The 15,019-nt window shown below is 36.6% G+C and overlaps 1 protein-coding gene across 1 annotated transcript; it reads right to left on the bottom strand.

Annotated features, from left to right (window-relative positions):
* Positions 1-5,307: 5,307 nt before the first annotated feature.
* Positions 5,308-7,592, bottom strand: GCK72_013531 (uncharacterized protein; the record flags this gene model as incomplete). The annotated part of the gene is made up of 10 exons (XM_053729885.1): positions 5,308-5,375; positions 5,421-5,577; positions 5,674-5,794; positions 5,893-6,078; positions 6,124-6,196; positions 6,241-6,346; positions 6,502-6,596; positions 6,643-6,773; positions 6,824-6,956; positions 7,460-7,592. The coding sequence occupies 10 exons, from the start codon at positions 7,590-7,592 to the stop codon at positions 5,308-5,310; spliced, it is 1,203 nt and encodes a 400-aa protein (XP_053584657.1).
* Between the last annotated feature and the right edge of the window lie 7,427 nt (positions 7,593-15,019).

Raw genomic sequence — 15,019 nt, forward strand, 5'->3', positions numbered from 1 at the left:
CCTCGCTTTCCTCCCTCCTCGTCGCTTTGGAGACCTTTTCACAATTGGCTAGTTGCCAATACGGTCAACGGGTATGCGATGGGAGAGAGAGACAGTGTGTCCACCAAGAGAGATGACAGACAATTCATGGTGATGTCATCATTTGGTAGGAATAAGAGAGGGAGAGACTGTTTGACCAGAGAGTTGGTGTGACTCAGTGCATGAGTTTGGTACCAGAGGTATCAGTTAGTACTAGTCACATGTATACTTTTTGTAAGACTGTTTTGATGGTAAGAAGCAATGACTGGACCTATGGTGGGCTACTGGAAACCTACGGGTGAAGACACCAAGGGAAGAACATGACGAGTTCAACAGATGTTTTCGAAGCTAAGCACCTTGAAACTGATTCACGGAAGCTCGTGTTTGTGAAAATGACTTCAGTAGAGAGGAAGCTATAAATTTATCTTACTAAAATTCTGGTGTATGTTACCGAAATGTTCCAGAAACAAAGTCCACAGTGCCAAGATTCCTCTACTGCCATATGTCTAGAAGTTCCGAAAATCACGTCCTCGACAATTTCTCTTGTTAACCTCGATGGCTCTAGGTGACATTTTCCAGATGTTTCTTACAAAATGAACTCATAAACTTCTACTAATTTTGACATACAACATCTTCTAGCTCAGAGTTCAATTCAAGGGCGGAAATTTTACTAACGAGGGGAACTTTCCTTCTGTCCAAACTCAAACGAATACCTCGAAAACAAAACCCACCAGTTTATCGGTTTTTCGAAACCGGAAAGATTTCTCGGAACCAAAGAATAATAGAAATGATAATAACTTTTGCTCTTTCTCTCGTTTGCCTCATTTCTCATATCTTATCCTTTTCTTCTTCTCCTTCATCTTTTCCTCACCACCCACCCCAATATCAAAATTGTGTCAGTTGTGTGAAATAGTGTATGTGTATTACGACAAGTTTATTGGCAGCCGAGAAGATCGATTGGGTGCAATCTCTATCGTTGTCTTGCAACAACACACGTTCCGGAAGAGAAGAGGGAGCATCAGCGATAAAAAGTACACGCAGGTGTCCTTTGTTAGCCCAGAGAAACTGGACCAGTGGGCAACAGGTGTGACCTTTGGCAAGGAAATTGACCTTCAAGATGACGTCACCGGGGAAAAATGAGGAGGGCGAGTTGGGATGAGGAAAGGAGGAATAAAGAGGATAAGAAGGACAACAACACATTGGACATACAGGGCTGTTGTGGCGGGTAAAGGCAAATTTTGGGTGTTTGTCTTCTGTAACTGTTTGTGTTTGCACCGTGATGACTAGTTGGGTTGATGAGACCGTGGTAAGAGTTCTGAGCTGTCAATCTGTTCTGAATAAGGAATGCATGGATCACGGTTTAAAAATCACAGAAAAACGAGTATAGGAAGAAAAAATATCAAAAGCGGAGGAGACGTAAAGGCGATCTCAATGAATCTCGAGTGCAGATGTCTGTTTTTACAAAAAAAATCTCCGACTAATAGATTCCGATGTTCACACTCGGCTACTTTCCGCTACAGTTGTGCAGCACTAACGCAGCAGTTATTCGTAGAGTTTACTCCTGCTGCGTCAGAGGCGCACAAGTGTTGCATGAATGCTGCACAGTTGTTGCATCAGTGCTGCCGGCGTGCTGCACACTTTTCTCGTTTCTAATCAGTATAGTTAATTTGTGAACAGAATAACAGAAATAACTATTAATATTTATTTTAAGAATATAAAATTTAAAAATAAAAGCAAAAACAAAAAACTTAGAAACGTCATTGAAATTCCATGTTGACCGACAGTCGGTGAAGTTTCCAAGTTCCTTATATCTGTAGACGTCCGGTGCCCCAAGCTCATCGACTCTAGAACTGAAAAAGAATATTTCAATGAAATTCGGTTGGGAAACAACTCACATTTTTAGGTAATCTCTTGCTGAAAACGCTTCAAAAGTCCAAGTTTTTTATCGAATAGGCGAATTATGTCGATCAGCTGCTCTCTCTGAATCGTTTTTGCCATCCAGACACATTCTTCTTCTGAAAAATAATATTTTCAAAAAATGGAGTAAAAATAAGTCGGAAAAATGATAAAACTTGTCAAATAGACAATAAATAATCATTGGAAAAAATGGAAAAATGCAGCCAAACTCCAATTTGTATTGGAGCGAATATACAGTTGCTGCGCGACTGTTGTGAGATTGTTGCACAACTGGTGCATGCCCCAAAAACAAGGGAACCATCAGTCGCAGTGACGTGAAAGCTGTGTAACTGTTGCATATGTTCTGATTTTTCCTAATTGCTGTGGAACTGTTGCAATCTTGTCGCGTAACTGTTGCAAAAGCTGTGAATGCTGCGTAACTGTTGCGGGAAGTAGCCGAGCAGTTTTTCATATTACCTCTCTGAAACTGAAACTGAAATTGAATTCTTGTGATCCATTCTAAGAAACGTGGATATTACGTAGCGAGCGAAGTAGTCGGTACTATAAAATGATATTCCAAAATAGATTTCAAAGTTTATCTTCCAAGACTCACAATAGAATAGACTTAAAAATCATAGTGACGTAAAAATCATAGTGAAAATCATAGTGAATCAATTGTTAAATATTGAAATCAAAAAGGACTCTGAAGTCACAAGTTTCAAACTACTGACTGTTCTATTTTTATTAGAGCACTGCTACTACAAGTACGTAATACTTGTACTCTTATCTTAATCTTAGTTTTTAACTGAAAATAACTCTACGAATATACATTTGCTGACACAAAATCTAATAAAACAAAAGAGCACCGAGATATGTCCAGCCGCTTTCTTTCGATATCCGATGCTCATTTATTTCAGAAACCCCTTTGATGGCGCCGCCTTTCTTCTTAAAAAGACCAAAAAGGTGGTGGAGAATGGGACTCCAGAGAGAAAAGAAGAAGGGTTGTACTATAAATTTAATGAATTGTTGTTGGTTTTGACCAGTGCAGTGAGAAAAACTTTTGATATTTCTTCAGAGAAAAAAAAGCTTTACAGCAAGAATAGAGGGAAGAAAAAGAGCAGAAAAAAGAGAACGGAGAGAAATGGGTCACGTGGAGACTTTCGAAGTTTTTGAGGAATGTCAAAATGTTGAGTCCAGATGATGATGATGCTGGGAGGAGGAAGGAAGTAATAGATGATATATAAAGTGTAGTAATGGAAAGAGAATGAATGCTCTGAAGAAGCAGAAGATGCGTCTGGAATATTATATGTATATCTAGTGAGTCAGATGGAAATGTTTCCAGTCTTGCAGCTAATAACTTTCATTGAAGCTGGAACATTGAAGCTGGATCATCTGGAAATGCACAAGGAAGAGAACGAGTCAAAAATCAATCAGCTGGTTCTTTTGAATTTTTTGAAACAGTAGTTATTCAACAATCAGAAATTTACGAGAAATACAGTTTCATCCCGGCTTTAACTCTCCACATCATTTACACTCCTCGATGTTTTGAACTTTTGTCTTAGGCACCTCAATTTCAAAGTGCTAGTTTCGCTCTTTTTTAAATAGCATCCAAATTGAAATACACCTCAGAAGCTCTTGTAAACTTTCAGAAACATGAACAATCATTAACAATTTTCAGTCCCTAAAGTTATGGAAAATAGGAAAAAGTTATTCAGAACATTAAAAATCATCTCGAAAAATATTCGGTTTCAGATGCTGGCCAATATCTAGGGATGGCCCCAACACTTGCTACAAAGAAAATCGGATGTGTACCCATAGAACTAACATCTGATTGTTTCAGTGAACTCACTTGGAGAACAGTTGTTCTTTTCTCCCATTACACCATTCAAAATATTATTTATCTACTGCAAAATCCGCTCGTTTGTGTTTTGACTCGGAGTCTTTTGAGCTTTGAAATAAAATGGAGCTAGATAAAGTGGTGGGAGGAGACAAAATATATATCTAAATCCAAAGAACGAATAAGTGTTCTGAGGATTGTTTTCGACGGAATGAGGAACGAATAACCCTTCCGATTATTTTGTGTTCCGAGAAGTTTTTAGAATTTTTCAGAGGAAAATAGGAGTTATAGTGAGATAGGAAGGATGGAGATTCAAAATAGAGACAAACGGAATGGGGATTGTGAATAGATCATCAAATATTACTACAAGGGAACAGTTTTTCAAGGAGAGGATTCGAGGTTATTCTCACACGATTTCAACAATTAAATGTTTTTCTCGTAGATCACTATCACTAATATCTGAAACAGGGAAAATTCAAAAAGTTATGCCTCTATAAACACTGAAAACATAACAAGACGTATTTCACTATTCGTTTGGCAATTTCAGTTCAAGTTTGAAAAACGAAAAACCGAAACTTCGACTCATACCAGAATTTGAGATGATTCCCGAAATTGATTTCCAAAAATAAATGACTGAAAAACTGTGTAAATCTGCTTATAAACTTCCGGTACTGATCCCCTTTATAACCGCCGAAAGAAGGTGTCGATGCTGTCGGCAAGATCTAAAGAATCAGGTAGGTGCCAATTGATAAGGAGATCACAATGAAATATTGTCACTTTCCTTTCCAAAAGATACAGGAAATGGAACGAATGTAAAGAGGTGAGAGAGGGTATCTACGGTTATTTTGACCTGAAAGAGGAGTTGTAATTGAGATCATGGACGTTTCGGAAGAGACTATTCGAGTGCGTAACCCGACAAAAAAAGCGGAAAATGATGATCACTTCGTTTCGGGCTGGTGGAATTTGTTGTGTGTACGTACGTGTATGGAGGACATTTCTCGCGTCGTCGCCTTGATGACAAGGTCTTTTTTCGCCACTTTTTTTTGTGATTCGACCACCAGCTAAATATCTTTTTTATTTTCTCTCCCAAGTTTAGAAGATGGCAGAGGCAAGAGAGAAGAACATCGAAAAGACGATGACACGATTAATTATTGTGATGAATTGCGGGGAGAAAGGGAGAAACAAAAAATGGGGAGGCGAAGAAAAAAGTGTCCAGTAGCAATAAAGATTGAAACTTTTGGCAGAGTGGCCCGCTGTATGGTAACTCTGAAACAGAATTTTCGAAAAAAAAACAAACTTCACTGAAAAGACGGTCTTTCCTAAAATAAGTGATTGTCAGCGATAAAAAAGTATACCAGCAGCCCCAATTCATGAATTAAGGTCTCAACTCACACAACAGTTGGAATGTTTTAGGATGCCATTTTATTGGAATTCCACACTTTTTAATGTTTCAGAAGGCTTTGATATACGTTAGATTGAGAACGGTAAAATTAACAAAACACAAATAGAATATGGCTTCGGAATTTGAGGTTATCGGGTTGCAGTAGGAATTAAATTTATTTCTGATAGCGATTGATGACGAGCTTTCCAGTCTTTTTTCTTCCAAAATGAATGATCAAGATCACTAAAATTCAGAGAGGTTATGGAAACACAATTGTTTTCAACTCACTGCAAACGACGAGAAGCAGGATAATGAGTCCGATTGTGATAGCCACGTACCAAGTGGCAATCTCTCCGGGAATCCAGAGACTGAAACTGGTGGTGACCGACGGTTTGAGGAACATGTAGACGGTGGATGGATCGATTTCAGCCAGCGAGCAGGTTGTCTGAAAAATCATTACTGTTTCAACATTCTTTTAAAGACAAGAAATTATATCTCATATATTCCATTTTCACTCTGTAAGAAATAGAAATTAACTCACATTATCCATCATTGCTTCAATATCAATATCGATTCGATGAGTTCCAGTGGTGAGATTGGAATAGAACATGTCAGTTTCTTGACTTTTGCATGGTGACAAGTAGACCATCATGCCTCCGCTTCTGAAAAAAAACTGTTGGTTGTCGTTTGAGCGTTTCATTAATAAATGGTTCTTCATAAAAAAGTTAAGAATTCATTGAAACCGAGAATCAGAACTTACAAAACATCCAAGTAAGCCTGAATATTCTTCATCGTCGGCTGGTATTTCAATTCGACAACTTTCATTTCTCCACCATTCAATGTGAATTTTCCAGTCTCATACTCTGCCACGTGGCTATCAAGTGTTGGCTCAGCTCCGTTTATAAGCACCAGCATGGTCCCGTTTATGTAGAATTTGGACTCTAGACTGAAAATTTGAGTCATTAACTAGGAATATTTGGAAATCGGTTACCGAATGATGAGAGGAGATGTTGGCTGAGTAGAGTTACTGTAGAAGGCGATGTCGGAGTCACAAGAGTAGGAATCTAAATACAGGAATGAAAGACCGTAGTATTTAGTAGGGAATTACCGTAGTACAATTCCATTTGGGGACTTTTCAAAGTGATTTCAAAGTTGGGTGCATAAGAAATTGTGTAGAGAACTCCAGGTTTAGTAGAGCAGAATGAGATGAAGACCTGAAAATTTTTTTATTCAATCATGGATGGATGATGTTTCCCAACTAAGTCTAGCTGAATTCTAAAACAATTATGACAAACACGAAACGGTGAATATCAGGAAAACAAAAAGAACTCGCTCAACGTTCCTAGCCTTTTCCAGTGAATTCACTCACCTCCACAGCGTGCTCCACATTTTCAGACGTCACACTTATCAACACATTATCCAAGAGACTCTGCAGTTTGACTTTCTGAATGTATGGGTTGTTTTCTGAAAGCTTGAGTAGAAAAGTCAATATTCAATAAGTTCTACCCACCTGACACGGCGAACTCATTAGGATCTCCAAAGGTCTCAGAGGCTTGTGCTCTGAAAATGTGACGCGCGGTTCTGGAAAAATTTATCTGTCCGATTGCATGATCTTCTGGATTTTCCAGATGCAGATAGATCCTGAAAATGAAGTTGTGATCTTCTTGAACCTAATGATTCATGCAACTGACTTCCCAACCACTCCCTTTTCCTTTCCACATTTAATCCAATCTTCCAACATTTCATCTGGAATCTGGACTTCAATACTTCCAGAATATCTTGCTATCTCCATTTTGAGACATTCTGCACTTCCGGAAAGAAAAACTGAAAGAGGAGATGAAGTTTGAACCGAAAGGACATATGACAACAAAACAGATGAAGAAGAAGATGATGTGTCTGAAAAAATGGAGAAAATTATGATGGATAGCACTTTTCTCTCGATTGAGTTTAGATGACTTTCTACTTCCATTTGAAGATGGAGTTCCCCCCTTTTTTAGTTTCAAAAATCAATTTTTCCTTGAAAAAATAATATTTTGGACTGTTCTCTGTCTATATTGTTCTCCATATTTATGATTCAGGTTGGTCAGAATTTAAATTGTTCATGTTGAGATAACTAGGTATCCTTCAAATTCCCCTTGCTTTTTGAATATCAGTTACTGATTTTTAGTTGATTTTCCACTGAATCTAAAAAGACTTATCCAAAAAATGTTATCAGATCTTGAAGGTGTTTGGGATCCTTAATACATCAGCTAAAACAAAAGTGATAAACTCAGCATAATTAAATAGATACGCGGTCTCATCTCTAAATGTTCGAGTTTTTTTCTTACCTGAAGTGGGATTCAAACCGATCTCCTTCACGAGTGAATTATTTGGAGCCAAGTTCAATTCCATTGAATGCAATCCATCGCATGATCCAATAAGTATCAGTAGATTCCAACAGAACCAAACGATTCGTGTCATTTTTCTGCTTTCCGAATTCAGGAAACAGGAATAGAAAAAGCGAGAAAAAACAGAAACTGATTCTTTTGTGATATTAGTCAGTTGAATAGAAAGGAAATAAAATGACAAGAATGAATAGAGAAATATGGAATATAAAACGGGGTAAGAAAAAGAAACAGTATATCAGAACCCAGAGAATCAGACACGTCGAATAGTGCTCGTTTGGCGTGGGATCCCTTACCCTTGCCTCGTGCTCATCGTCCATGCGGAGGTGTACAGAAATTTGCATTTTCATTTTATGACCAAAAAAAGAATCGAGGTGTCTTGTCATACATGACACGAGAGGAATACGGTGACATGTGTTGATGGAAGAGGGATTTTTATGAATTTGGCATTTTTATTTCGGGAAAAAAACATGAGGAAATCTTGTGACTTGGAAGATCTGGAGCACGCTTTGATTTGTTTAGACTCTGGACTTTAAAATACTACTGCAAAATAGTAATGTTTCATCATTTTGACAAAAGAATAAAGATATAATTTTTTTTTGATTAATTAAGCCTTTTTCTACTCGAACAAGCAAGCATTGAAGTCTTAATGCGAGTTTCAGAGATTCATTTTGAAGTCGTTACGCCAACTAGTTCGCCATAAAGTTGGTTGTCTCGCCTACTCGACAGCGTGGAAAATTTGTGACAACTCTTGAAACAGTTTCAAAATGTTTTCATATTCGATACAATATTACTTTTGATTACATCGAAGCATAATCAGAAAAACCATGTTCTCCTTGCCTATTTTCCATTTTTTCGAACCGTGTAGCGACTCCCTCACAATGTTCACATTTTCTGCTGATTTTCGAATGCGAGTCGTAGCGTCACCGAGTTTGACACCGAAGATGTTGTCCCGGATACACGACGGCTTCGAATTTGTGAAATGCCACATTTCGTATAGTTTTGATTTTTCTAGAAACGGCTACAATGATGTTGAACTTTCTTGTTTCTTCTGGAGCGAAATTTGTGAGAACTGCTTGACGAAATCTTTAGGATTGGTGATTCATTGTTCACTGTTTCAGAAAACTTTCTTTGTTTCAGAAAAAAATTGATTCGTTGTGTACTCGTTTTCTTCATTTTAATTTCTCGAATTTTCCAACCTCTCTCCCTTCAAATATCCATGTTTTCAATGAACCCGATCTCCTAGTAATTACTTTTTTCCTCTCCTTCCACCATTGCTCCCCTTATTTTAATAAAAACAAATCAATTTTCATTTTTCACACTTATTATTAGTCTTTGTAACAAATCATAACATTCTCAGAATTCTCCCTCAGTCTCTTTCCTTCTTCCAACCACCTACATATCCGGACAACATAAAATTCCCTTTTATTCTTTTGATTTTTGATTTCTTTATAACATAAAACAACTACTTGATGTCTTGTTGTTTTGAGTAAAAAGGAACTCAGTTTTTATGGTTCATAAAAAGTGCATTTCTCATATGAAATCGGGGGATAATTCAAATCGGAAAAGGCTACGAGACTCTGGGAACAGTTCTTGATGGGAATTTGTGTTTTGGTAGCAGAAATTATAACTTTTTTCATAAAATTTTATACAGGAAATAGTAGAGAAGTTTACAGCAGAGCAGTTCGAGTCCTTTACTATTGACGGAGAATTACATACCCAAAAATTTTTTTCAGATAGTTTTCTCATCACGGATTTGTGATCACTTTCGAATACATCCTGGTTATTTGATATCCTAAAAACATTTCAGAAATCAAAGTATTTTGAAATTTCGAAAAGAAACTTGCCAATTAATCATGGATACTTCAAAAAGTTGGCAGATTTCTTCTTCATAAACACATTTGAACCCCCGTTTCTCATTGGTCATTCGGAAGTTTGTCTCAAAATTTGAAATGTTTTCAAACTATACACATCGAATGATTTTTGGGTGGTTTTTTGATGTGAATGAAGATCTAGATCAGAATGAGATGATCTTGATTTAAGAATGTCTGATGAGGTTTTCGACTTTCGATTGAAAAACTAGAGAGACTGAAAACTACTGACTGTTTTACAGAAGACTTAAACATGGATCTCACTTTATTTCATTAATTCAATCGTCCGTTCAAAATCCTACCTCCCTTCCCAAAATCATTCCGACCACCACCACAGAAAAGGAATCTGGGAAACCTCTTTCCCTCCATCTGCAATCACGTGATGTTGCGAGGGGTAGACTTCTCCTTCTCAGAAGAAAAAAGTCGTTTGCAACTACCAAATGGAATAATTCATATTTGAAAAGAAGCACAAATTGACTCACTCATCCACAACTTTTTCTCTCAGTTTTCTTCCCTTCCTTTGTCCATTTTTCTCTTCTTTGAACTTCTTTTTCTTCTCTTAACTAGGATTTCTGAGCATTGGAACTTTCGGCTCTTCCTTCCGATTCCACCCACAACCACGCTTGTTTTCTTTTTTATTTTTCAAAAAAGTTTTGAATAATTTATTTTTGCGAAGAAGTATCAAATAATGATCCCTTAGTACTCATCTTCATTGTGATCCTTTCTCGAAACCAATCCAATTTGATCTATTTCAATTCTATGTCATTTCATACGTAATAATGTAGGAGATATTCTGCACACAAATACAAAGTGAAGTCTCTGTAAAAGAGAGATTAATCCTTTTGACAACGTGTTTCTTGCTATTTCGGAATCCTTATTGTGATAAAAGATAGATTACAAAGTGATGCTGATATTCAATGGATTCTCAGAATTCAGGGTATTTTTATGACTTGGAGTGAATCAGATAGAAGAAACAAATATGATTATTTAGATATTTATAGGTTATGGTGATAGTGAAATGTGAAAGTTATTGTTAAACAATGTTCACTTCAACGGAAAGAGTTCAATTTTAAAGAAAGTTACTGTTCTAAAGTTTTCTCAAAAATTATGTCGTTTTCTCAACAGCGCTATCAAGCTAGGGTTTTCCAATAATTCAACAATTATCTGAAAATTTTCGAAACTTTGAGCTGATAATAAGTGTTCTGTTTCCCTATATTGGGATTAATGTTGAGTCGAAATGAGTCTCATTCTTGCCGCTTTACTCTTGAGTTTATCAGAGAAAACCATTCAAATCACCTACAAAATGTGTTTCCTTCTGTCGATCCCTTTTCTTTTTCAAAATAAATATTCTGGAAACACTTCTTGCAAAAACCACTTCTCCACACAATCTTCTCTCACTAATCCCCCTTTTCTTCTCATAATAAAACATGTTCTCACGTAGACTCTTGAGTTATTTTCGACTATTTCCTTCCCCTCTGGAGTAAAGATTACAATGATATCTGATTGATTGTGATGTTTTGGTTTCAGTGAGTACAAAAAGAACTAGTGCCATTTTCAAGAAGTTGACATTTTGCACGAACGCACGGAAACGTAACTTCCCAAAAAGAGATAATTTTGTTAGGAAAAGTTTGCTTCCGGGTCAGAGAAAATGAGAAAAGTGCATGTTTGGAAGATCTTACTACCGGGTGGTATACTGTAGAGCTATCCGATAGAAAACGAAGATTAAAAGTCAGGAAGCAGTACTGCGAAATGATTTGCTACAACTAAACCAAATTTGTGTTTCAGTAAATTTTTGTTGCTGATGATATTTTTTCACAACAGTTGGTTCTTAATTGTGTGAGTTCCAGTGTTCGGATTCGTAACAATAGTTAGAAGCAAACTATTCTGTATCCCTTCAAGTCAAGAAGAAAATTGAGTCCTCGTTCCCCAGTTGTGAATCATCTCACTCAGCGCCTCAGTCTTCAATTGGACCAACTCCCTTAAAAACAGTGTATACCGAATTGTTTTCTTCTCCAAATCTCGTTATCTACCCACTCGCCGTTCACCTGTTTTGACTTGAACATTTTGGGACCCACTCAATCACCGTACCCTCCCCAATTCCCCTCTTTCATTTAATTTACTTTCTCTAGATGACGCGCATTCAGGTAAATCGAATGTACCTTGTCTTAATCAGATTTTTGTTCATCTTATCTATCGTCACTTTCTTGGAGAAAAGAAGAACTTTCATCGGAAAGAGTTATTCTAATAACGAATAACAAGGGAAAGAGCCAAAAAACGCAGCCATTCTTCTCTTCCTTTTCTGTAATTTATTTCATGTTAGTCATTCCTTTGTTTGAGAATTTTTTTTGTTTAGGATAGGTTCTCAAGGTTTTTGATAGTACAAGGGAATCTCCATTGTCTTGGTTCGTTCCAACGTCATTTTTCATTCAGATGACTAACTTCATTTAGGTTTTAAGAACATAATGACAATGAGTTTGGAAAATATTATGCTATTATCTGAGAAAATAACTCACTTTCTGGTTAATCATTGAAATGTGAGAACCGTTTATCCAGAAACGAGAGACTCTTTTGCTGTACACGACGAATACGGGAACAAAGATGTCACTATTGAAAGAAAACCAAATTGAGTGATTATCAAGATTCTGAAACTGAGTTATTTCTAACAGAAATCTGAAAGTAACTAATTTATTTTTAAAATGTTTAAATTTGATCAAATTCATTTGAGTATTTTTCTTAATCCTGCTTTATTCAAATTCTCCGATTATCTTCAGATGAAGTTTGAAATAATAGGCTCTCTTTAGCAGCAAAGACTCTGGAATTTCGATTTGATTTTTTCTCGAAAATCGAAAAGTTTAACTTTCCCACACGGTTTCAGATGTTTTCTCTCTGTCAATTCTCTCATTACTCGATTCGATCATGAATTTTCCATCTCTCTTCTACCTTCAAGCTCCCTTCGAAGCCTTTCTCAAAAACAAATCATCCGTCACTCTTACCCAAAAACCTTGCAAAGTCCACGTAACTCATCTGAAATTCAGAAGTAAATCCCCTGTTGGGGAAGTTTTTTCTCATTTTTTCACCTATTCAAAAATTCTGAAGCAGTTACAACGCACATATCGTAAATCACTCATAATCCTTTTTGCAGAGAATTAGAAATTCTCAATGATTTTTTTCCTTTCTTTCCATGGACTTTTCCGAGAACTTCAAGGTCAAATACCAAACGTTTGCATCTGCAGATTCAGGCTAAAAATGTATGAGAATATGGGATAAAATATAGAAAAAGAAAATGATATCATTCACTTTTCTATTCCAAATTTAGCCATTTCCCATCAGAATATACTCTTAAATTCATCTCCTTGACATCTTCTTCCATTAATCTTTTCCCCTTTTCCAGAATATTCTGATATCTTTTTCCCTAAGATCTCCTCCTCTGATAATCCTCTTTTGCAATTGAGAAGAAGAAAATGATAACGAGATTTTCCAGTTTTCCTACTGTAGTTGTTGTTTCGCTGAACTGAAAAAGAGAAAACATTCCATCGTTTGCAAAGCTCTAAAAAATTGATTTCAAATGTCACTGTGATTGTAGTTTCTGATAGAAAAAAGAGCACAATTTTTCATAAAGATTTAGATCAGAAGCTGGAAAACGTAGGTGTGGAGTAAAACAGAGAAGAAGGAGAGGAATACGTCACAAAGACAATGAAGAAGAAGAAGACTTAGAAATTGAGTGGGGTGGGGAAGGAATGCTGTTGAAATGGTGATGATTTAGATGACACGTGTCGAGTTCTAAAAATGAAAAATGATCTGGTGAATTTGAATCAGAAATGAGTCGACTCATTTTAACTCGATGATGGGCTTCTCGTCCAATCGAAAAGTGGATTACGAAAGAAAGTCGTGAAATTGATTATGGTTCTTGCATCACACCTTCATCATACCTCTGAAACAGAAATAATCTATTGGGAAGAATAACTTGCACCAGGGAGACTGGTATCGAACTAGCTCATTTTCGTAGGTTGCGTTTCTCATCAGATCAAAAATCTTGACTTTCCAAAAACATGATCTCCCTGCAAAGCGGTGTTTTTTGGATTCCCCAACCCTGACAAAAAATGAGAAACGCCTGGTCCCTCATCTAATTTCCTCATTTCTTCCCCATTCCAAGATTCTATTTATTTCCATTCTTCTCCAGATGATGATGAAAACATTGAATACACCTGAAGATAAAATAAATTTGATTGGAAAAAAGATTGGAATTCTTTCCACTTTTTTCGTCTCCCTTTCTTCTTCAAAATTCAATTTTCGTCTCCTCAGATGACGTGGAACTCCACTCTGCTCTCCGTTTTCACGAGGTCAAGTTCTAATCTTCAACTCGATTTTTGAAACATCAAAAATTCGAAAAACGGAGAGAGAAAAGTTAAAAGAAGGGGAAATGGATACGGAGAAGCATTCAGGACAAAAGAGCACAAATTGGAGAGAGCACGAGTGCAAAGAATCTTTCTTTTGGAAGAAAAAAGAACCGAATGCCTTCAGAAAATGTAATTCTGGACCTGAAAAGGGAGATTCTTTTGCTCATTTTTGATGAAAAGCTAGAAAGATGATAGTAAGAGGGGAAGAGAAAAGTCTAGACGAATCAGAAAGTGTAATGAGTTAATCATGATAGTAGTAACTGGGTGGGAAAGATGAGGAAGTAAAAGTAGATGTCAGTACTGTTTCTAGTGGTTCTGAAATAAGAAGATTGTTATGCTTCCTTCAATTTTGAAATCTCTACACTTTTCGGAGATTTGTTCAAGCAAGGGCGTCCAAATCGAGGCCCAATTGCTTGTCTAACTTTGGGCAGAGCATTGCTCAGAATCGTAGTCGAATTCCGAGTGCAGTTTTACTGTTCTCTGTAATTTTTGAAGCTTGAGACAGCTATCAGCTTTGATGATGTACTGATCAAATCAAATCTATTTACTGATCAATATCTATTTGTTCGGATTTCATATATATATACTTATGGAGATTCATATTGTGTGAAACGCTTAAGAAAATATTTCAGTTTCCTGGAATTATAATAATTTTAGTCGACTTTGAACACTGATGCGGCTCCTATTTGACGTAGAAAAATCTGCTCCAAAGTTGTGAAGAGAGTACATACATATACTGTACCCTCATCCTACTTTCGTAAACATTTTTTCCATAACAACACAACACCTTCTGGGAAATAATAGTATTATCTACGTTACGTTATTGAAAATTTAATTCGAAATCAAATTTCGGTTTCAAATAGTTTTATTAATTTTTGTCAACTTTCGGACTTCGATAACTTATCCTTGTAAGAATGTTGCTTTCAAGCTTTGATCGTTAGTCTTGTCCCGTTCAAATGTCTGCGTTAAGTGTTCCCGACAACAAAATATATTTTCCTCGAAATCTCGTCCAATGAAACATTCACAAACTAAAAACCAACTATGGTTTCCGTGCCTGGTAGTACACTAATTGACCACCATCCAGGTGGTTTCTTTTCTGAAATTCGTCAACTTTTCTGAATTCTGAAATTAGGTTCATTCCTGAATTTAATAATTTCTGACTAGACCCTTTCACCCCTTTTCTGAAAAGAATGTACTTCTTTTTCAGATTCCCTTTACCCGGACTCCCTCAATTT

The sequence above is a fragment of the Caenorhabditis remanei genome, chromosome IV (genome assembly GCF_010183535.1).
Source record: "Caenorhabditis remanei strain PX506 chromosome IV, whole genome shotgun sequence".
In the NCBI taxonomy this organism is placed as follows: domain Eukaryota; kingdom Metazoa; phylum Nematoda; class Chromadorea; order Rhabditida; family Rhabditidae; genus Caenorhabditis; species Caenorhabditis remanei.